General features: G+C 52.1%; 1 protein-coding gene across 2 annotated transcripts in view; it reads right to left on the bottom strand.

Annotated features, from left to right (window-relative positions):
* Window positions 1–725: 725 nt before the first annotated feature.
* Window positions 726–20,833, bottom strand: part of MYOM3 (myomesin 3) — a 52,401-nt gene continuing 32,293 nt past the window's right edge. For both annotated transcript variants that reach the window (XM_052662148.1, XM_052662154.1), the window contains exons 21-37: window positions 18,132–18,246; window positions 16,824–16,980; window positions 16,012–16,121; window positions 14,507–14,551; window positions 13,435–13,571; window positions 11,614–11,758; window positions 11,405–11,464; window positions 10,971–11,038; window positions 9,663–9,773; window positions 7,461–7,548; window positions 6,920–6,958; window positions 6,540–6,648; window positions 5,259–5,422; window positions 5,021–5,057; window positions 4,829–4,851; window positions 3,216–3,271; window positions 726–2,226 (exon numbers count right to left, since the gene is read on the bottom strand). In XM_052662148.1, coding sequence (XP_052518108.1) covers window positions 1,966–2,226; window positions 3,216–3,271; window positions 4,829–4,851; window positions 5,021–5,057; window positions 5,259–5,422; window positions 6,540–6,648; window positions 6,920–6,958; window positions 7,461–7,548; window positions 9,663–9,773; window positions 10,971–11,038; window positions 11,405–11,464; window positions 11,614–11,758; window positions 13,435–13,571; window positions 14,507–14,551; window positions 16,012–16,121; window positions 16,824–16,980; window positions 18,132–18,246 — 1,725 coding nt within the window. In that variant the 3' untranslated portion in view covers window positions 726–1,965. The remainder of the gene's footprint in view (window positions 2,227–3,215; window positions 3,272–4,828; window positions 4,852–5,020; window positions 5,058–5,258; window positions 5,423–6,539; window positions 6,649–6,919; window positions 6,959–7,460; window positions 7,549–9,662; window positions 9,774–10,970; window positions 11,039–11,404; window positions 11,465–11,613; window positions 11,759–13,434; window positions 13,572–14,506; window positions 14,552–16,011; window positions 16,122–16,823; window positions 16,981–18,131; window positions 18,247–20,833) is intronic.

Below are 20,833 nucleotides of genomic sequence, written 5' to 3'. Positions count from 1 at the left end.
TCTAAGTGCTGTGCCTGTGAGATTTATTGTCTCCATCACAGCATCTGCCTGCCTGCCGCCCTGTGTTGGGGTGATGATCATATGAAGGAGAAGAGGAGGTGCTCTGTGTGAAGACGAAGAACCTACGTAAGTATATGTCAGGCTGCTCTGGTTTTATGAATGAAGTGCATGGATACTGTGCATCCCGATTTCTTTGAAATTTGAAACATTTTTCATGGACAAATGAAAGAAGCCGAGTCTCTCCTCTGAGATTCCAAGTATGAGACTGGGAGAGTGAATGAAGGCAGGACCTTTTTCTTCATCCCATCGTCATAAGAAGAGAAAAGCAAAGGAGAACCAAGTTCTGGGAAATAATCAAAATCTTAGGGTCAGCTGAAAGGGCCTTAAAAAATGATCTTTCAGGTTTGTTTTATGGATGAAAAATCAAGGCCCAGAGAAAGGGGGGGAAAAAAATGGCCAAGATCACACAGAGAGATCTTGGCTTCAAGCCTGTGTTTGCCTCCAAGACCCACTCAGTTCTCCATATTGATTCCCAGCCAGGCACGGCAGGACCCCTGGCTCCTTGCCTCCCACCGCCATCACTGAACACCTGGCCTGAACTGCACCTGTTGCTGCTGGGGGTATAAGCTTCCCATCATGCCTTGATGCGCATGTAGGTGGTAAATGCAGGAGTGATTCATTTTATCTTTAAATTCGGAAATCATTTCAGCAATCAGAGGTGGGTGTTATGTTCTGGTATCGAGAGTGTAGATGAGTTTTATTTTCTCCTTCATCATTTTCAAGGTTATCCAAAATTTTACAACAAACATCTCTAACTTTATAAATGCCCTCCCCTCCCCATTTGATTTTAAACAAGGAAACGGGAGGGTGGTGAAATGCTCAGCTCTGTATTGAGGTCCGGGGAGCAAGGCCAACCAGTATGTGTCCTGCCAGGCAGAGGCCCTGAGCTGGGAGTCCTGAAGGTCTGAACTCTGCAACGTGGTGTCCCAGGCCACCCAGATGGTATCACCTCCACGCCTCACCTTTGCTCTCACGAGCCCCTGCTCCCGAAATCTCCTCCCATGACCATCACCAAATCCCACTCATTTTTTAGGACCTAACAACCCATTCCACTAGTTCCATGAAGGTGTTTTAAAGCTCACCTTCCCTACTTGGGACGAACACCTGCTTCCCTCCTCTGACCACCAGTGGAATTTTATCTGGACCTTTTAGAATTCCGATCACCTGACTTGCCCTGGAGTCATCTGCACCTAGGCCTGTCTCTTCTCCTGGGCTGAGGTGCCCTTGAGGGTGGGGCCTACTATTATGTATCTTTGGGCTCCCAGTGCCATCCACAAGCCTGGCATACGCTAGATTTCAAATGAATGTTTGCTGAACTTCATTGAAAATACAGTATTCTCAAAGAGGGGTATTGTGATATATCCATTTATGGCTGCGCTCATTAGCCTCAGCACTGTTGTCATTTAAGGTTGAATTCTACGTGGCAGGGAGCTATTATATTTAGCAGCATTCCTGACTTCTATCTACTAGACGCCAGTGGACACCCCCAGTTGTGACAACCCCAAATTTGGACTGCCGACTGTTTCCTAGGGGACAAAATTGCCTCCCATTGAGAACCATGGATATATGATTTCAAGGAGTTTTCATAAAGAATCCCTAGGAATAGGAATTCCTATTTGATAGATGAAAAAGGCAAGGCTCATGGAGAGTTTAGAGTTGAAACAGTTCAGCACATAAATCCTCCAGTCCAAGTCCAGTCCTGATTCTGCAATCCTGGAGGCCTCCCAGCACCCCATCTTTGCTTCTCCACTTGGGTGTGTCCACTCCACCCACTCCCATGCCCTGGGTTCTGCCCTTTTCCCTCCCCTCCAGTCTCATCCCTGTGGCCTGTGCCAGGCTGTGACCCACTGGTTGACCCTCCTAGTCCACACAGACTAGACCTCAGGCTGTGCTTGAATCCGACCATCACATCTGCAGCACCTTTTCCTCCTCCCCATGCTTGAACACGCTGATGGTGACCTGGCCTGTCTCAGACCCGTACTTGTTCTTGACAAAGACACCGTAGCGCCCGCTGTCCTCACTGTTGACCCTCTCGATGGTGATGGTGACCTCCATCCCCTTCACATCCATGTGGTAGCGGTCCAGGAAGGTGACAGGCTGGTCGTTCTTCAGCCAATAGATTTCAGGAGCAGGATCTCCTGAGACGACACAGGTCAGGCACAGGGTCTGTTTGAAAGGACAGGAAAGGAACAGTCAGTCTCACCCTCTGGGACTAACCCTTGGCATTGCCTTCACATTCCCAGGGAGCTCCCATACAAGCTGCTCCTTGTGACAAGTTAATTATGTGTGCTTTATTGTAACCCATAAAGTAATAACATGAAAGGGAGGCATTTTACTGCAGCCCCGCATCCTCCATTCTCAACTTTATTCTAGAGGAATGCTTGCTAGAATTTCAGATCTTTATTACTTGAGCAGTGACCTGCCCTAGAGTGGCATGGACTTCGCTTTATTGCTTTCTGTTGTACACTTCATTATCATTTTACTGGGCAAATAAGCCCAGATTGCTTTTAAGAATTGAGATAAAATAAAGATTTTAAGAATTGAGTTTGAAAATTCTCAGGTGAGCAGTCCTCCGTGCAGAGCACTGTAGTGTAATGGGCAAATGCCCAGAGTCTGGAGCTGGGCTGTCTGGGTGTGACTCCCAGCTCTGTTCCTTTAAGCCGTGTGACCTTACCAAAGTCCCTTAACCTCTCTGGGCCTCTGTTCCCTCAGCTATAAAGGGTGACTAGTAATAACACACTGTTCCATGTGGTTGCCTCCATGGTTAAAAAAATGGAACAGTGCCTGGTACAAGGTGAGCAACATGAAGACATTAGCTGTTCTTTGTTAGAGTATTAGGCTTGCATGATTTCAGTCTGGAAAGGGCTTTTCAGGGCTCATCGAGTCGAACTCCTGCGGAAACTGAAGTTCACGGAGAGAAGCCCGTGACATCCGGGGCCCCCTGGAGAGATGGGGTGAAGCTGGGAACAGCACCCCGCCCCCAGGCCACACACCATACGTGTGACTAGCGAGGGGTGGCCGCTAAGCCAGACTCTGGCGGAACCAGCCTCTCTGGCTCTGGGGTCCACAGAGCTCTGTTGATTTGTGCTCTTTGACGGATGTGGGAGGGAGCCCAGGGTGGGACTGCTGGCTGTGGGCCAGGGGGCTGACGGTACCTTATCTTCCATGATTGTGGCCACGTCTGGGAGCCCCCTCACCACTTTGGCACGATCTGGAAGGGAAACAAATGAGACACCCCTGTGATGAACGTTTACCTGGAGTTGTGGTTTATTTTTCAGCAATGCTTCTTTTCCTATTGGCATTGTTTAGGGTGGACATCTTTAAACTTGTATTATGTTATTTCTTTGCCTTTACAAACAGAAGATAGAGGACATGTTTCTGTCATTGCCTTGAGGTTAATATCATGGTCGGTGGTACCTGGAGGTGATAGTGAGGTGCCCTTCCCCTTGAGAACTGGGAGAGAAGGTGAATAAGATTGCTCTAAGCCTTAAACTGGCGAAGTGCACAGAACAGGTGTGACGATCCAGCTAAGGGAGGGAACAGGAAGGAAGCTTTGGGGACACTGATTCTGGTCAAGGGAGGGGACCTGGTGGCCCTGGTGGTTGGGCAGGAAGAGAAGGTGGCTGTAAATCTCTAAGCAGAAAGCCAACATATCCTGTATGCTGAAGTCAAGGCTGTGGGAACGGCCCCTGGATCACGATCAGGGATATGCAAAGAGCCTTGAAGCGGTTGGTGTCTGCAATGGAGGTAGGGGAGGAGGACCCTGGATCAGGGTTGAGGGGAGGGGGAGATATGGACCTTCATGTGGGCTTAATGTTCACCAGGCAAGAATCTACCACCCTAGACTCTGGACTTCACAAGTCCCGGCGACCACAAATGGTGAGTGCAGGCTCCCGCTGTTAGGGTCCTGGGGTGGGTGTCCTGTCCTGTGACTCGGAATCCCAGGATGGGTTGTGGGACAGAAATAATTAGACAGAGATGTGATGGGCTGAGTCGGGTCTTCAGCCTCTGGTCCTCTCACCAAGGTGGGCCGCCCCCTGTGAGGGCTCCTCACTGCCCTTAGACCCCAGATGTCTGACCCCCTTCCAGATTTCAGTTACGAACAGCCTGCACTTCCTGCCAAGTGGGGACATTTGGGAACAAGAAGCCATATAGGGTTAATCCCTCCTCCTACACATGACCGCAAATGGTCAGTTTCTTTTCTCAGGTTGTCTGGAGCTGCTTTGCTCTGCTGCCTGCAGTCTTTCCCTCTTGAAAAGGCCCATAGTGACTGCTGGGTCAGTGGGACCGGTAAGCCAGCCTCCTGGAACGGGGTGGTTTAGCACCGGCTGTGGGGACCTGACGAAGCTCCAGCGCATGGACTTGGTGGTGCCCCTGGGCAGCTCAGAGGCTGTGTCCTGGATTAGCTGAGACCCTAGTGCCCTGAGAGCCAGAACCAGCATCAGCTTTAAAGGCGTCCCCTCCCAGGCCTCTATGAGAAAGACCAGCGCAGCCTCGGTTCTGTCCGCCCCTGCCTTTGGAGTCCCTCTGACGTCAGCCGAGTGGATGCTGGGTGCATCCACGGTCTCAGGTATCCTCGGGCTCCTTATCCACCTGTCTTCATGCTGCCGCTGCCACCCAGGTCTCCTGGCAGCTCTGTGACAGCCCAGAGCCACACAGCCACACAGCTGGGCAACCGGGGTTCCAGCTGCCTTGCCAGGAGCTGTGAGCGGCTGGGAAGTCACCCCCAGCTCAGAACAGGGAACCGCGGAAACATGGCTGGACTTACTCTTCTCGATGATGGCCAGGGCTCTGGAAAACAGAAATGGAAAAAGGGCTTGGGGTTCCAGCATGTAAAGGACAGTCCTGCCCGCGGTTGGGGGAGGGGTGGTAGGGGAAAGGCAGATCCAGCCAGCTGCACCTCCCAGGAAGGGTCCTGTGCGCAGGCACCCCAGGGGCCTTGATCACGCTGGGAACTTACTTCAGTCTCTGGTGCTCAGCCATGGCATCCTCAAAAGCTACGAGAAGGAAAAGGGGAGCAGCTGCGTCAGAGCACCCCCCTACCATCCCTACACTCCATCCCCCTGACCTTTGCAACCCTCAGGTGCAGAGCCCAGCTGTGACTGCTCCTCCTCTCTGTCCCTGCATTCTCTTGGGGGCAGTGCCCCCAAAGATTGTGGGGTTTTCTAAACAGGTTTCCACATGGGTGGAGAGATCACCTTGCCCTGAGAGATCAGCCGAGAGCTGCCGGACTTCCTTCCCAGCCGTGATCTCCAGGATGTATTTGCCCTTGTCTGAGTCCTTGGGGTCCAGGATATGGAGCCAGATCTCATCCAGAGTGGTACCAGCCCTCACCCGATCGCCACTCTCCAGGCGTTTCTCTCTGAACGTGAGGGCAAAGCAATGGTTAACAGGGCTGTGCCCAGGACAGGCTGACTGCCTGCCCAGCTGTAGGCACCCCTGCCCCAGACTCCTCTCCTGGGGTTTTGTTTCTAGATGTGTGGGGACATTCGATAAGTATCTACCCACTCATCCACTCATCATTCACCAAGGCTTGTGCCCGTAATGAGTCTATTTGCGACATGTCCTGCAGGCTGGGACCTTGAGAAAACGGTGCTCGAGGATCAGTGGCCACCTCCCCAAACCCAACCCATGGGAGCCACTTCCTCACCTCATCCTTCTTCTCATCTTAAGAAACCTCCCAGGAGCTTTTCCCACAATAACTGGCCCCAAGCTCTTACAAACTGTATACACTCCCTTCCTTCTTCACTTAAATTTCATACCTAAAGACACCTGGCCCACGGCCCCAGTGTCGTGCTGCAGAAGTGACACTTCTGGGCTTAGTCACGGGGCTCAGAGAGTCTGGAGAAGGAGCTTCGTTGTTCTGAAATTCAAGTTGGCCTTGGTCTCACTCACATAACAAGTTTGAGTAAGTCAGTCTAGCCTCCTCCCTAGAATGGGTGCAATAATGTCTGCTCCACGAGGCTGAGGTATGCACGTAAGAAGCACTGGGAAAATTCTGCTCCCAAACTCTCTGGGGTCACTTAGCTCCAGCTGAGTCCTCAATGCCTGATCCTGCCTTCAAGCCCTGGCCCTAAGTTAGCTGTCAGCCCTCCAGGTCCCTCTGCCTGCCTGTCTCCCCTCAGCCTGGCTGCCTGAGTGTGCTAAGGCTGCGGAGACCCACAAAGGCACCACGACCCATGTGACCACCTGGTATTCCTTCCTTCCTGAGTCCTTCCCTCGCTCAGTTCCCAGGTGCTGCTCTAAGACAACAGTCCTCCCATGGCCATGGAGACACTGAGAAAATGTCCTCAGCACCAGGGTGCCCACCTTCCCGGGGGAGCCTCCCTTTAGCGCCTCTGACAGTTGTTTCCTTCCCGGGCTCTCTCTGTGGACCGGGGGTGGGGGTGGGCGGTGGTCTCTGCCAAGCCCTTAGGACTGGGCTCGGGGGCGGGTGCTGGCCCTCTCCCTCCTGGAACTCCAGGGCAAGGCCAACGTACTTGTGGAACCAAGTGGTCTTCATGTACTTCACGTTGTAGTACTTGACCTTGCTGAAGAGCCGGATCCCTTCCTCCGTCCCCTGGATTTTCAGTGGGGTCGCAGAGAGAGCTGGGGGTGGGAGGGGCAGAGGAGAAGGCTGAGTCTTCCCCAAGGCCCTTTGGGCATCACATCTGGGGGGCAGCCAGCTTGCCCCTGCTCTGGGGTGCGGTGGCGGAAAGGCAAGTGTGGTCACGGGGCAGGAATGCGACCCCCCACGACAGTCTCTGAGGTTGGAGTCTAAACCCACCCCACCCTGGCCGCCAAGGATGGCTGGAGGCCCCCCCCCGAGGCTCTGTGGCATCAGGGCAGGGCAGGGCAAAAGTGGGTGGGGCTTGCTTACCACCGATCCTGCCCAGCTCAGTGAAGATGGCATCCAGGGCTGGAGGGAGAAGAGGGAATGGTCAGCTGATATGGGGGGCTCCCCTAGGGACGCACCAGGGTGGGCTCGGCCTTGGAAAAGGCTGGTGGAGCTTATGAGCAGCTCTGAGGATGCAGGCATAGGGGCGAGGGGGGGACCCAGGGCACTCCATGATGGATGGGGTGGGGCCACGCAGATGGAGGGCAGATGGGCTGAGCTGACGATTTTCCTGCAGGCTGAGCCTGCCGGCCTGGTGAGGACCCTGGGGCCCACTGTGGGGCAGAGCAGAGGACCCAGACTCCACATCACGAAGCCTGGGCTCGCCGTGGGACAGGGCAGTGAGCGCAGGCTCCGGCATCACACAGGCCGGGCCCTCCCTGGCCCTGACCTGCTGTGCAGCTGTGGGTAGGTCACTTAACCCCCCTGGGCCTCAGTTGCCCCCAGTGACACGGGGATCACAGACTGCATCTCTTGGTTCAGCGAGAGATCCTCCTGGCCCATCTCTGACATCGCCAGCTCCTACCTTCATCTCTGAGGTCCAGGATGGTATCGTCCTCCCCTCGATCGTCGGAAACCTCGGCTCTGTAAACACCCTGGTCCTCTTTGGACAGCTGGAAGGAAGGAGGAGAGAAGGCAGTATCAGCGTGGGTTCCAGAAAGAGCGATGGATGCAAATCAGGAGGTCTGGGCTCAGGCCTGCCCCTAACTCCTCCCGGGGCTCAGTTTACCCCCCTGTGATGGGCTGTCTCTGGCTCCTTCCAGCTCCAGAGCCCTTTGATTCCAAGCTCTCAGTTTGTCTGGGCCCGGAGGTGGGGCAGGGAGGCGGGCCTGAGGGCAGAAACAGATGCCCCCTTCCCTTCTCCCCTCCCCCAGGGGGATTCTGAGTCAGCTGCTCTGAGCAGAGCAGAGAGTCCTCCTCACAGAGCCGGGCTGAGCCGGGGGCACCCTCCACCAGATCTGCCCTGCTTCTGTGGGGCCCGGGATGGAGGGGTCTCTCTGCATCTCTCAGAAGAGGTATGCTTTCTTTTGCTTAGGACAAGGGGGTCCTTATTGGCACATGCTTGTCAACCTCGAGAAGCCTGGGTCAACACTTAGCAAAGCAAGAACTTGGGCTGTGCTTTGAAAGCAAGGTCAGAGTTCAACTGCGCCCTCTCATTATGCAGCATCTCCTCCAAGGGCTGGGCGGGGGGCGGGGGACGGGATGATATCTGCCTCCCTGACCCATCAAAGGGCCCCTTGCAACCATCTCCACATTGTGTGCTTTGAGGCAGGATCCGAGGCAGACACATTTCTTTAAAAAAAAATTATTTCTTTTTAGTTGGAGGATAGTTGCTTTACAATATTGTATTGATTTTTGCCATACATCAACATGAATGAGCCATAGGTACAAATATGCCCTGTTTCTCATGAACCTCCTACCCATCCCACCCTACTCCTCAAGAAGCATCTCTTAACCCGGGGATCGAAGGACTGAAAACCCAACAGTCCTCCCCTGTGTTCCCTCCCCGCTCCTTCAGTGAAGGTGCCAAAGCCCCAGCCACATTCTGTGGAGGGTGTTTGGAGAGACTTTTGGGTCCACTCTCCAGCCTTGCATCTTGGTACTTAAACTCCCTAAGTCTCAGTTTACTCATCTGTAAAATGGTGGCATAAACTTTGCCCTGACCACGTGCTACAGTTTCCAAGAGGATCAAGGGAGATAACTTTTCGGAAACCAGAAAGTTCTCGCACCAATAGGCCAGATGGTTATGACAAGACTCAGTAGCAATTAAGCCCCTCCTTGAAGCCAAGCCCTGTGGAAGGGCCTGCACTGTGATGACAAAGGCCAACTTGTCATTATTTTGGCTGAGATTTGGGCGAGGACCCTGAAATCATTAGTTCTTTCCTTGTTAGCAAACCTGCGTTTGTGCAATACTCCTTGGCACATGGGCCACAGAAATCAGTGGCAGGGCAGAAAAACATTGAATATTTAAGAACGAGCTTTGTATTTCTATCTTAACCAGGTCACACTCCTTTGAGGGCCCTGGGGAGGAAGTGGGTAGGAGAAGTGAGCTCCAGGCCTGCTTTGCTCTGCCCAGAACGGCCTCCCATGGAGACAGTCTTCCTGCCCCAATCTCAGGCTGCAGCAGCAGGAAGGAATTTCATGACCCTCTCATGTTACAGGTGAAAACTGAAGTCAGAGAGGGACAGTGACTAGCCCAAGGCTACATGGTCGGGGGCAGGGCCAGGACTGGAATTCAACAAAAAGGAAAAATCAGTATGACTGAGCCTGTCTTTATTTACAATTTTGGTATTGCTTTCCCCCATGGTCTTTTATTTTGGCATTAATTTGATTCTCACTATTGCCTAGAAAGGGCTTCCCTGGTGGCTCAGATGGTAAAGCGTCTGCCTGCAATGCTGGAGACCTGGGTTCGATCCCTGGGTCAAGAAGATCCTGTGGAGAAGGAAATGGCAACTCACTCCAGTACTCTTGCCTGGAAAGTTCCAGGGACAGAGGAGCCTGGTAGGTTACTGTCTACGGGGTTGCAAAGAGTCAGACACGACTGTGTGACTTTACTTACTTACTTATTGCCTAAAATGCTATTTATCTCGATTACTGAGCTTTTTAGTGCCCCCTTAAAGTGCGTGCATGAGGTGAGTGCCTCACTTGCCTCGCCTTGGTCCTGACTCCCTGTCCAGTGCTCCTGGCACCGCAACTCCATGAGCTCTCAGGTCAGGGCTGCACTTACCTCTTCGATGCAGAGAAGCCCTGCTCCAGTCTGCGGGTCATACTGACCAGCTGGGAACTCTCTCTTCTGGAAGAACCACTGGAAGCGGGTTTCTTTCTTGGTATTGGTCACCTGAGGAAGGTCAGGAGTGAGGAGACTCCTTCAGGCTTCCTCTTTTAAGTGAAGCCTCAGTTCATCTGAATTTTCTTTTACAAGAATGACTCCCCCTCCCCCGCTCCCACCTTGCTCTCCCCCTAAATCTCAGCCAACCCCTTCCTCACACCGCGTGTCTTTTCTGATGGCTTCTGGACTCTGGGCTTTTGCTAATGGCATTCCCTCTGCTTCTTGATCCCTTTCCTACCTTATTTTTCTTTGTAAATAGCTGTGTTACCTCCTCCAGGAAGCCTTCCTTTCTGTGCCCCAGAGTGCCCCCTATCATGAATAGTAAATTTCATGCATGTCTCCATCACAGCACAAGGCATGCTGTTTGCACAGGCTCTTGCTTTGGACTGTGGGATGCTGGAGGCCTCAGGAGACCACTTCTTCATTCTTGTAGGCCCAGGGCTTGCAGAGTGCTTCAGTCTGCTGAATGGATGCCCTTCTGGAAGTGTGCTGTCCCCTAGTTATCTGCAAGGCTGCAGGGTGCTGAGAAACAGCAGCACCAGCTCTGGAGTCAGACACACTCGGTGAAACCCCGGCCCCAGGCTCTGCTTCTTACTCTGTGGTCTTGAGCTACTTCCCCACTTGCTTTTTCATCCTAAAGTGGGGATCCTAACGCCTCTCTCACAGATGGTTGTGAAGTAGATGAGATCAAATAATGCTATAAAATGCTGGGCACAGTGTCTGGCGGGACACAGGGACTCCCCCTTTATCTACAGAGAGCTCTCTTTCTTCCAGACTCCTGGCCTCCGGACTCTCCCCAGGGCAGCTAGGAGACCTAGCTCAAGGCTGACCCAGCGCACTCTAATTCACTCCAACTCTGCTCCCTGGGCTTTTGTTTTCTCGATTAAAGAGAAAATGCCTGAGGCTACTTCCCCTGCTTGGGATCAGACTTAGCGAAGAGTATGGAGTTTCCGGGGAGTGGGGCAAGACTGACTCTTTGCGACCCCATGGACTGCAGCATGCCAGGCTTCCCTGCCCGTCACCAACTCCCGAGTTTACTCAAACTCAATGTCCATCGAGTCGGTGATGCCATCCAACCATCTCATCCTCTGTCGTCCCCTTCTCCTCCCTCCTTCAATCTTAAGACAGCCACTGGGCTTGGGGAAAACCACTGGTCTGGGCCCACGTGGCCCGGGGACAGGGCTGGAGGCGGGGGCGAGGCTTTGCCTTGCAGGTCAGCAGCACTTGGCAGTTGTCCGTGACCTTCCACTGCAAAGGCTCCACGAAATACGGACCTGCAAGGGCACAACGACACGCCCGGTGGTCAGAGGGCCAGGATCGGCTCGCGCGCCACCTGGTGGCGAGACGGGGGAAGGCGCCTGGGCGGGGCGCCTGATGCCCAAAGGCCCCTCGGATTCCGGGATCCCGTCCTACCCAGGAGGGTCCTGGGGTGAGGCGAGGGAGGCCCCTGGGGTGCAGAATTTAAGGAGGCGCTCACTCTAGGGGTTGGGCACATTTTGGCACGAGGACAGCACTGGCTCAAACGGCAGCGGCCCTCCCTCGGGGCCCCAGCAGGACGGAGGGATCTATTAACCCACTCGTGCGGCGGTTCCCCAGCGCTAGCGGCCGAGGGTTTTGGACTTCGGACCAGCAGCTCTTACCCTGTTTTCTCTTCCAGTCTCTTCTCTTAGCATCTGCCGCCCTGAGAAGTTTGTCGAACTCTGTGAACACAGGGGGTGGGGGGGGGGGGGGGGGGGGCGGAACTGGCGTGAGCCAGGAGGAGGTCCGGGAGTGGGTTGGGGGGCGTCTGGATGGAGCGGGAGGGACCCCAGGGCTGAGAGCTGAGGTCGGGGGCCGGGGCACTGCTGACCGTCGTCCACCAGCGCCAGAGTGATCTGGTTCTTGGCTTTTCCGTCTTGGAGCTGGGCAGTGTACGACCCTTTGTCGTCCTCGGTCAAGGGCTGGATGATGACTTCCACCAGGCCCTTCTCTCGGACGAAATTGATTTTGCGGTTCTGGGGAGAACAAAACACAGAGTCTGTTCTGCTGTCTTCCAATTATAGGGAATTTGTGTTGTGGGGGTGCAAATCGGGGTGTAGTTGGACTTGGGGTGGTAAAGTTAGAAGCCTTCAGGTTTGGGGAAGGGGTCCTGGGTACCTCTCTTCATGTGTATAGACACACCCGACTCCTGAGAACACCCTGGAGCCCCGCGGGCACAGGAGAGTCTTGTGCCCCAGTCAATTTCAGTTCATAATAATCCCTCAATCTCCTACTGTGCCATACTTTTTTGGTTATTTTCTACTTTTTTTTTTGCAGTTTAATAGACAAAAGTTCCCCATAAAATTATAAAGGGTGTTATAAAAATCCTGTGTGTCTGCTACCCAGAGTTAATACTTGTTTATATTTTGTCACATTCTAACAATTTTCAAAACGTTTTGTTTTCCACATTTAGGACCTTCTTCCCTCTGGCTTCACTTGTATGTATGATTTGAGGGAACTGCTAGTTTTGTTTTGTTTTTCTATAGTCTCAGTGCTGTGTGCTGAGTCCAGACTTTGTTACGCTTCCTCTATCATGAGCGAAAGTCATGCGTGCTTCATCTTTATGCAAAACTTTCTCTATTTTCTCATTTGTTCCTCCTGATCCTGGGGCAACCAACCCCATTGTACAGATGCAGAAACTGAGGCACAGACAGGTGAAGAGACCTGTCCAGAGGCACACAACCCATATTTGATGAACATGAACCTTCTGACATCTAGCCTCGAGTTCTTTTCTCCTTTGTCAGAACCAGCTCCTCTCTTGATAACACATATGTAATGATGGCCACTTGGCCATCTGGAGATGGAATTCACAAATAAGATCATTTTATGATTAAATCTCTCATGAGATTGAAATTGGCATCTTTGTAAGTAAAAACAGTTGAGTATGGGCAACTTTTATGGTTCCTTTAGTACAACTTATTGCACACAAAATTTTTTAAAAAGCAATGTAACACCACAACTATAATAGGAAGAGGAAATAAAAGTAATGTTTTTCAATACACAGATGCTCGTATCACTCGCTGGTGCTTCATGATTTACAATGAATTTGTTTTAATTTAAGAGAAGTTAGAAAAGCAAAAAGATTAAAACTATTCTGTACGGGGGAATTCCATGGTGGTCTAGTGGCCCAGGTTCAATCCCTGGTCAGGGAACTAAGATCTTGCAAGTCAAAGTAAACAAAGACTATTCTGTACAAGAACAGGAAAATGAAAAAAAGAGCAGAGGTAATGTGGCTTAATAGAATAAAACTCTATCAGTGCATATTAACACTGTAAAAAAGTTAAAAAAAATTGTGTTTGTGTCTCAGAGTTAGAGTCTAGGCTTGGATAATTACAAGCATGAATGTAGGTTTTTCATCTTGTGAATGTTTGTCAGGATACTCAAAAATTGTGGGGGTATGGGAAATTCTTTGTGGGAGTGTCCCTTGCATTGGCAAATGTCTAGCATCCCTGCCCACCCCCCCTCCCCACCCCCCCCCTCCCCCCCCCCAGGTACTAACATCCAGGTGTCCCCACCTCAACTGTGACAGCTGAAGCAGGTGGCTATTTCTGAAATGTCTGCTAGGGGGAGGTGCTGGCTGGTAGAGGCCACTGCCTGCAAGGCCACCTCATGGGCCAGGGACCTCATTTAGGGATTCTGAGCCCCCAGTTACCGGTGAGCTGAAGATTTCCTTCTCGTTGAAGATTAGATGCAGCTCAGCCGCTGGAGACAATTTTTCCACTTCCAGCCAAAGCCGCACCTCTCCTTGCTCAAGGATTTCAACGTTCCAGCCGGAGATCAGCTTGATCACTGGGAGGGAGAGGACAGGAAGTGGTGGGCAGGGCACCCTTCTCCCCTCCTCACTCCTGACAGCCCCACCTTGAGCACTGCGTGGACATGCCATGTGCAAAGTGCTTCAGAGTCTGGTGGAGACATAACTAGGGTGAGGGTCTGGGGAGGGTTTCCCACATTCGGTCACCCTAGATTGAATTCATCTCAGGGAATTCACCCTCCTCCTATGGCTTTGAGGCTGTGCTTCTCACCCTGGCTGGACACCAGAAACGTAAGGACTTTTAAAAAACATGTAATTTCATTTATTTCTTTTCATTTAGAAATCATTTGACTTGAAAAATGTTGCAAAAACAAACAGAAAATTCCAGTATCCTGAACTTTCCCAAATCACTGTATATTTTTTTAAACCAGGAAATTAATATTGATACTATTCTACAGATATTCAAATTTTGGCACTATTTACTAATATGATTTTTTTTCTTCCGGTGTGGGATTCAATCCAGGATCCCACACTGCCTCCATAAACTTTCAAAATATCTGGCTCCAGTTCCAGAGATTCTGATTAATCTGGGGCATGGCCTGGTCATTTGGGTTTTGAAAAGCTCCTGGGGTGATTCCAGTGTACATCCAAGTTTGTGACCCCTGCCACAGGGACTACAAATGCTACTCCTTGCCAGTGGAGGAAAGCAGGGGTTTAGATGATCCACAATCCAAGAGGAAGAGGAAATCATTCACTCTGCCCTCCCTTGCACCCCACATGCTCCCTGCGGGCCACTCTTTTCCCTTTATGGACTGAGGACTCCCTGGGTGTCTGACCCTCCAGCCCCAAGATGACCCCATCCTCCCCTACCCGCTACCAGCCTAGTGTCTAGCTCTTGGCTGACTCAGCTCTGCTCAGGACATCCCAGTGGGCCTGGCATGACTGCCCAAGTCTGGAGGCTTGGATCGCTTACCTGGGTTTCTGATCTCATGGCTCAACTTCTTCAGCTTGTTCAGCTCTGGGACAGGGAGGAGCAAGAAAGAAACCAAAGAGAATGAGATCCCTGGGCTAGTGGGGGTCATGGGAACTGTTCTAGCATCCACACTGGATGAAAGTCCCGAGAGACTCAGCTCGGGGTCACTTGGTTGCCAAACAGGTTGATGATGGCTATTGTGAGCCTTGGCTCTGGGGCACCGAGGGGCCTTCAGGGGCTGCTGTAGGCCCCCCTGAGATCGCTTATTCTCCTTGTCCTTCAAGGCCTGATCAAGTGCCACTTCCCCAGAGGAGCACCTACTGTCTGCCAGTCTCTGCATGATCTCAGTGATCCTCACACCATGCTGTGGGGGGTGAGCATTACTGTCTGCCTCCTGAGCCCCCTTGTTAATCCACTGTGACATGCTGTCCTAGAATCTGAGGGTCTGGCCCCTTCAATGAGTACTTCAGGCAACATGTGTCTGGGGCAGGTCGGCACAGTGCTATCTCATAGCTAACTGCTTCCTTGTGTTAGGTTTGTCTCTCCTGCTAAGCTGAACTCTGGACCTACACGGCTGTCTGGCACACAGCAGGTGCTCAGTAAATGCGTGTTGCACGAATGAACTGGCAGAGGCAGAGCCCATATCTCATTGTCCCTTGTAAGCTTAGAGTCCAGAGTATGATGAGTCTGGACACATGGCAAGCATCCAATCCCAAACGAAAAAACAAACCCCACTGCTCTTATGGATGGTTTTATGCTTTTGTGGTTGGCTTTAGCTTGCATGGAGCCACGTAAGTGTAGCTGCATAACAACATTGTTTCACTTTGGATATCAGGGGTTATTACCACCCCCTTTTACAGGTGAGAAAACTGAGGCCCAGAGAGGGATCATGACTTGCCCAAGGTCAAACAGCCAGGAAATTGTGGAACTGGAATAGAAATCTGGACCCGCCTGGCAACTGCGTCTTAACAAAATCAAAGGGCCCCTTGTGTGTTCAGCAGGGAGAACAATGGCTGTCCCAGTTGCTATGGAGACAGCAGAGGGTGAGTCTCATGGACAATGAGTTTAGGCCCAGCCTCCCCTCTCTGGTGGCCACGGCCCCTACTGCTCCCTGTGGCCATCCTCACCCCTTAGACTAACTGCCTTTGGCAGTTTATCATTCCACTTACACTGTTGTTTTTTTAGGCTTTGGAAGGAAGTGAAATAATTCACTGGTACCTTTGCTTTTATCAATAGTAGAAAAAGGAAAGAGAGAGATGAGAATAGTATGAGCTCCATCAGGTAGCGATTTTTGCCAGTGGGGTTCACTGATGTAATTCAGTGCAGTCGGTGCTCAACTGATACTTATTATTCATGGACCTGCTGACTGAGTGGGTGGGAGAGGACCTCCTTCTCTTGAAATCTCTGCTTTACTCATTTTTATGGCTTCTTGCTGGCCCCTGGGGTATTTGTGTTTGGTACTCTGGGCCTGTCTCTGGGGTGGTGGCGGCGGAGAGGGGCCTCACCATCCTCCGTCAGCGTGTGGCTTGCTGAGATGTCTTCGTCAGCATCTGTGACCACCACCGAGTAGGTGCCCAAATCCTCGAGGCCGGGATCTTTCAGGATGATCTTGGATCTGCAGAGGCAGCAGAGCAGAGGCTCTGAGAGGGGACTCGTGACCTGGAAGCCTGGGAGCTGGGGAGTCTAGGTCGACCTTGGATGCCCTGCATCCCAGACCCAGACCCTGGCCAAGCAGGGGCGTCTGCCTCCTTACACATTCCTGGGGTCCTCTGCCCAGAGCCAGTCTGGCCTGCCACCCTCAGTGGCCCTTGCTAGCCAGGCTCTCTGGAACCGTCTCCATACTGTCCACATCCCCCAGGCCTGCCTCTCCTTGGGCTCAAGTCATTAGCTTTGTCTCCTGCTGGACGGGGCTGAAGCCAGAGCTGCTATGGATGGAGGAGCAAGACCTGGAGGCCCTTGACATCCTAACCCCTCTTTTACTGATGAGGAAGCTGAGCCCAGAGAACTTCCAAGAGCAAGTTGCTGGTACCCAGGCTAGAAACCAAATCCTGAGCGTCTCCTTGGAAGCAGCCACATAGAGGCACATTTCTTGCAGAAAAAGGATCTCCAGATGAGTATCACCGTTTCAGCCCGTCTGTTGCCCTCTCTCTCACTTCTTCCCGAGGTGGCAGTCAGCATCCTTTAGGGGAGACCACGCAGCCCCCTCAAGCTCATCATCGGGGGTCCTGCCAGGTGGGCTCACCTGCGAGCTCTTACCCATTCATCTGGTAACATCCAGGACCTGTGCCCTAGGTGTGGTGCCCTTCCCCTCACTTACTTGTTAGCCTCCTCCTTGACCTTGACCCTCTCTGGGTCCGGTGGGCCCTTGTAGTCCTTGGACCACTGAAACTCGGCAGAGTCGGGGGCCTCTGGGGCTTCAAAAGCCATGTAGATAAAGCCCTCGTCATCCACACCAACCTCGATCTCCCGGGCATCTGAGGGCAGGATTCAATGGAGGGTACCAGACATTTAGAAATAATAAACCAGGTAAGGCCTGTTCCCCGCTTAAAGCCTCCAATAGCTGCCCATTGCACTTGAATAAAATAGTAAGCTCTAGACTCTTGTGGCCTCCAAGGCGTTGCATGGTCAGGCTCTTTCTCAGCTCAGATGTCACCTCCAGAGGCCCTTCTTGACTACTCTGGCTAAAGTAATGCCTGCCCCACCCTATCACCTTGTTCTGTTTCTTTATCACTTATCACTGACTTTTTCAGCATTTACATGTTTACTGTCCTTCTGTCCCCACCCCTGTCATTAGAGTGGGAACCTTGCTGTCTCATCACTGCCTTGTCCCCAGTGCAGCGTGGGTGTCATCAGATACTTGCTGAATGAATAATTAAAAGAATGGGGAAAGAACACACTTCATAGTGAGAAGAACTGAGTGAGTCCGGCATACACGAGCTATGTGACTTGGTCATTTAACTTCTCTGAGCTACAACAAAATCTGTTCTTAAGTGGGGGCAATGAGGGCTTCCCTGGTGGTCCAGGAGTTAAGAATCTGCCTGCCAATGCAGGGGGCACGGGTTTGACCCCTGGTCCAGGGAGATCCCACACGCTGTGAGGCAACTAAGCCCATGTGCCACAGCTAAGCAGCTGGAGAGTAGTCCCTGCTCGCTGCAACTAGAGAAAGCCCTCGAGCCGCAACAAAGACCCAGTGCAGCCAAAAATAATAAATAAATAAACATTAAAAAAAAGTGGGGACAAGGACAGCTCTCTCAAGGGCTTGTTGGGAGGGTCAGACAGTGTAAGGACCCGACATAGCATCTGGCCTGTGTGGTAGGAGGGGACCCAGGAGGGACCTGTGACTGCAAGGCAGGCAAAGTCACATGGTGTATCTGAAATGCAGCTGGTTATTATTTTAAATATCCACGAAGAGTTGTAAGAGTTTAGGAACCTGGCGTATCAAGGATGGAGGACCCATCTCGTAGAAGAAGACCATGTGTTCAGATTTCAGGATCCATCTCAGGATCCCACAGAAATAAACGAGAGTGGGGGCTGGGAGAGAAATGGGCAGGAAGGGGTGTGGGGGGGAGGGGAGGCCCAGCCGGTCCATCTTCCTGCTGCGGATCCTCCCCCGCCTTCCCCCTACCTGGCTTGTCCTCCAGGAGTACCGGGTCGGTGGGCATGGATGGCTGCCCTGGGCCCGCTGAGTTCACAGCCTGTACTTGGAACATGTAGGTCTTCCCCGGCTGCAAATCGGAAATCTGGAGGAAAGGAGAGGGTAAGAGTGAGCCCTGAGGAGGGCAGAGGCTCTGGCCACGGGCTGCAGGGGATTGATCCATCACCATCCACCCCCGGGGGGTGCCAGGCTGCCCTGGGGGAAGGGACAGGCTAGGGGCTTGTTCCTTTCTTGAGCTCCAGCTTCAGACAGGCATCTCCACTGAGATTACCTCCCATGCCTGTGACACCCAGAACTCCATCTGCTTGGAGCTTAGCTTACCATCAGCTTCCTCACAAGAAAACTCTTTCTCCTCCTGGGCCCCCGGCCTCTCCTCCATCCGTCACCCCGGAAAGAAGCTTGGGGATCATCTCTGACATCTTTTTCTTGAGCCCTACACCTCTCATCACCAAAGTTCCCATTTTATTTCCCTAACGTTTCTTTCTTTTTTTTAAAAAATTTATTGACTGCTTGTTGGACGCGCTGGGGCTTTGTTACTGCACGTGGGGCTTTGTTACTGCACGTGGGCTTTCTCCAGTGGCGGCGAGCAGGGCCTGCGCTCTAGGTGCAGTGCACAGGCTTCTCACTGTGGTGGGCTCTCTTGTTGCAGAGCACAGGCTCTGGACCGTGCAGACTCAGTAGCTGCGGTACATGGGCTTGGCTGCTCCGTGGAATGTGGAATCTTTCTGGACCAGGGGTCAAACCTGTGTCCCCTGCACTGGCAGGTGGATTCTCATCCACTGTACCACCAGAGAAGTCCCTCTAACGTTTCCTGAATGTGACCTCTCTGTGTCCCAGCCATGCCTTGATTAAAGTGTTATTTCTTCTCACCAGGGTTAGTGCAAGTTTCCTAAATGGCGCCTCTGCATCTAGACCCATCTTCCTGGTCTATGTTTCCCTCTACCAATCTTTCCAAGATGCCAGTCTGATTGCACTTAATTCTTTCAGTGGCTTCAGGGTGAACTTCAGATTTTGTGGCTTCGTACCAAAGTCTTCCTCACCCAACTATCTTTAGCCTTCTGTCTTCTTCCTCCGCTCTGTGCCCCCTTCACTCCCTGGCTCCTCAGGGTCCCCCATGCATCACGCTGCTTCATGCCTCCCTGCCTTTGCCCTCGCAGAGCCCTGTGTCTGGAATGCCCTTCCCTCCTCTTGGTCTAGCAACTCCAACTCATCCTCAGCCACTCAGCATGGCAGATGGGACGAGTCCAGGAAGGGTCTCTTCCCTTCCTCCTTGGAGTGCCCAGAATCCCTTGAACCTATCTCGATTGTATGGCACACAGTATTGTAATTGCCTGTCCCCCAAGGCCTGCGACTTGAGCCTTGAGCTTTTTACATCCAGGATCTAGTTCCCGGTCTGGCACTAAGGAGGTGTCCAGAAGTGTTGAGTGAATGCCGGCCAATCATCCACATGCAGGAATGGCACCAAGTCACTGAAGCTCCCCGACCCTGGAGGGCAGAGGGACCAGCCATCTCCTGTGGCTCTCCAGGGTCAGCTGTCCAGCACTGGCTGACTCTACCGCAGGGAGCCGGCTCCCATGGGGGCAGCAGCTGCAGAATCTCAGAGCATCCCATGGGCTCTCATCCCTCTGTGATTCAGTTAAGACTTAATATTATTGTTTCAAAATGAACTATTTTAATTTTTTTCTGACTATGAAAGAAATGCATGCTTGTTGGGGAAAATATCAAAGCAATAGAAAAGAATATAAAGTGAAGGCTCCCCTGGTATTTCCACTCCTAGAGATGACCAAAGTTGCCAATATTGTAAAAATCCATTAGTGCTTGTATTAAATGCAGGTAAACCATGTTGAGGGCTTCCCTGGTGGCGCTAGTGGTAAAGAACCCTCTTGCAGTAGGAGACATAAGAGATGCAGGTTTGATCCCTGGGTTGGGAAGATCCGCTGGAGGAGGGCATGGCAACCCACTCCAGTATTCTTGCCTGGGAAATCCCACGGACAGAGGAGCCTGATGGGCTACAGTCCATGGGGTCCTAAAGATCTGAACATGACTGAAGCGACTTAGCACTCAGACCATGTTGAGATGTGATGCGCACCGTAGTCTGCTTGCTAGTATCTTCTTTCCACATCGTTTCAGGCCTCTCGAGCGTGCTTTTCTTTCCTCTTGGTGCTAACAGAGTGTTCACCTGTGGGGCTGAAACCCACACACCCTCCTGCCTGCTGGGAGAAAATATTCCCTCTCTCCTTAGCGCTGCAGAAGATAAAATTGAATACATCTCATGGAACTTTCCTTAAACCAAGGAGGCCTGTGAGACATGTTGTCTTCAGAGACAGATACTACCGCCTGGAAGTCTGTGATCCGATGGATTGTCTGTTAGTAATTCGTGTCTGTTAAGAATGCTACGGGCTTCCCTTGTAGCTCAGTTGTTAAAGAATCTGCCTACAATGCCGGGGACCTGGGTTCGATCCCTAGGTTGGGAAGATTCCCTGGAGAAGGGCAAGGCAACCCACTCCAGTATTCTTGTCTAGAGAATCCAATGGACAGAGGAGCCTGGCGGGCTACAGTCCATGGGGTCCCAGGAGTTGGACACGACTTAGTGACTAAATCACCACCAAGAATGCTTCAGTGGACACCCTTGCTTTCTGACAAGACAAATATGCGGGAGCCGTCTTTGTTAT

This window comes from Budorcas taxicolor, chromosome 2 (assembly GCF_023091745.1).
Source record: "Budorcas taxicolor isolate Tak-1 chromosome 2, Takin1.1, whole genome shotgun sequence".
Taxonomy (NCBI): domain Eukaryota; kingdom Metazoa; phylum Chordata; class Mammalia; order Artiodactyla; family Bovidae; genus Budorcas; species Budorcas taxicolor.
The sequence above is the reverse complement of the archived record's forward strand: the minus strand, read 5'-3'. Positions and strand labels throughout refer to the sequence as shown.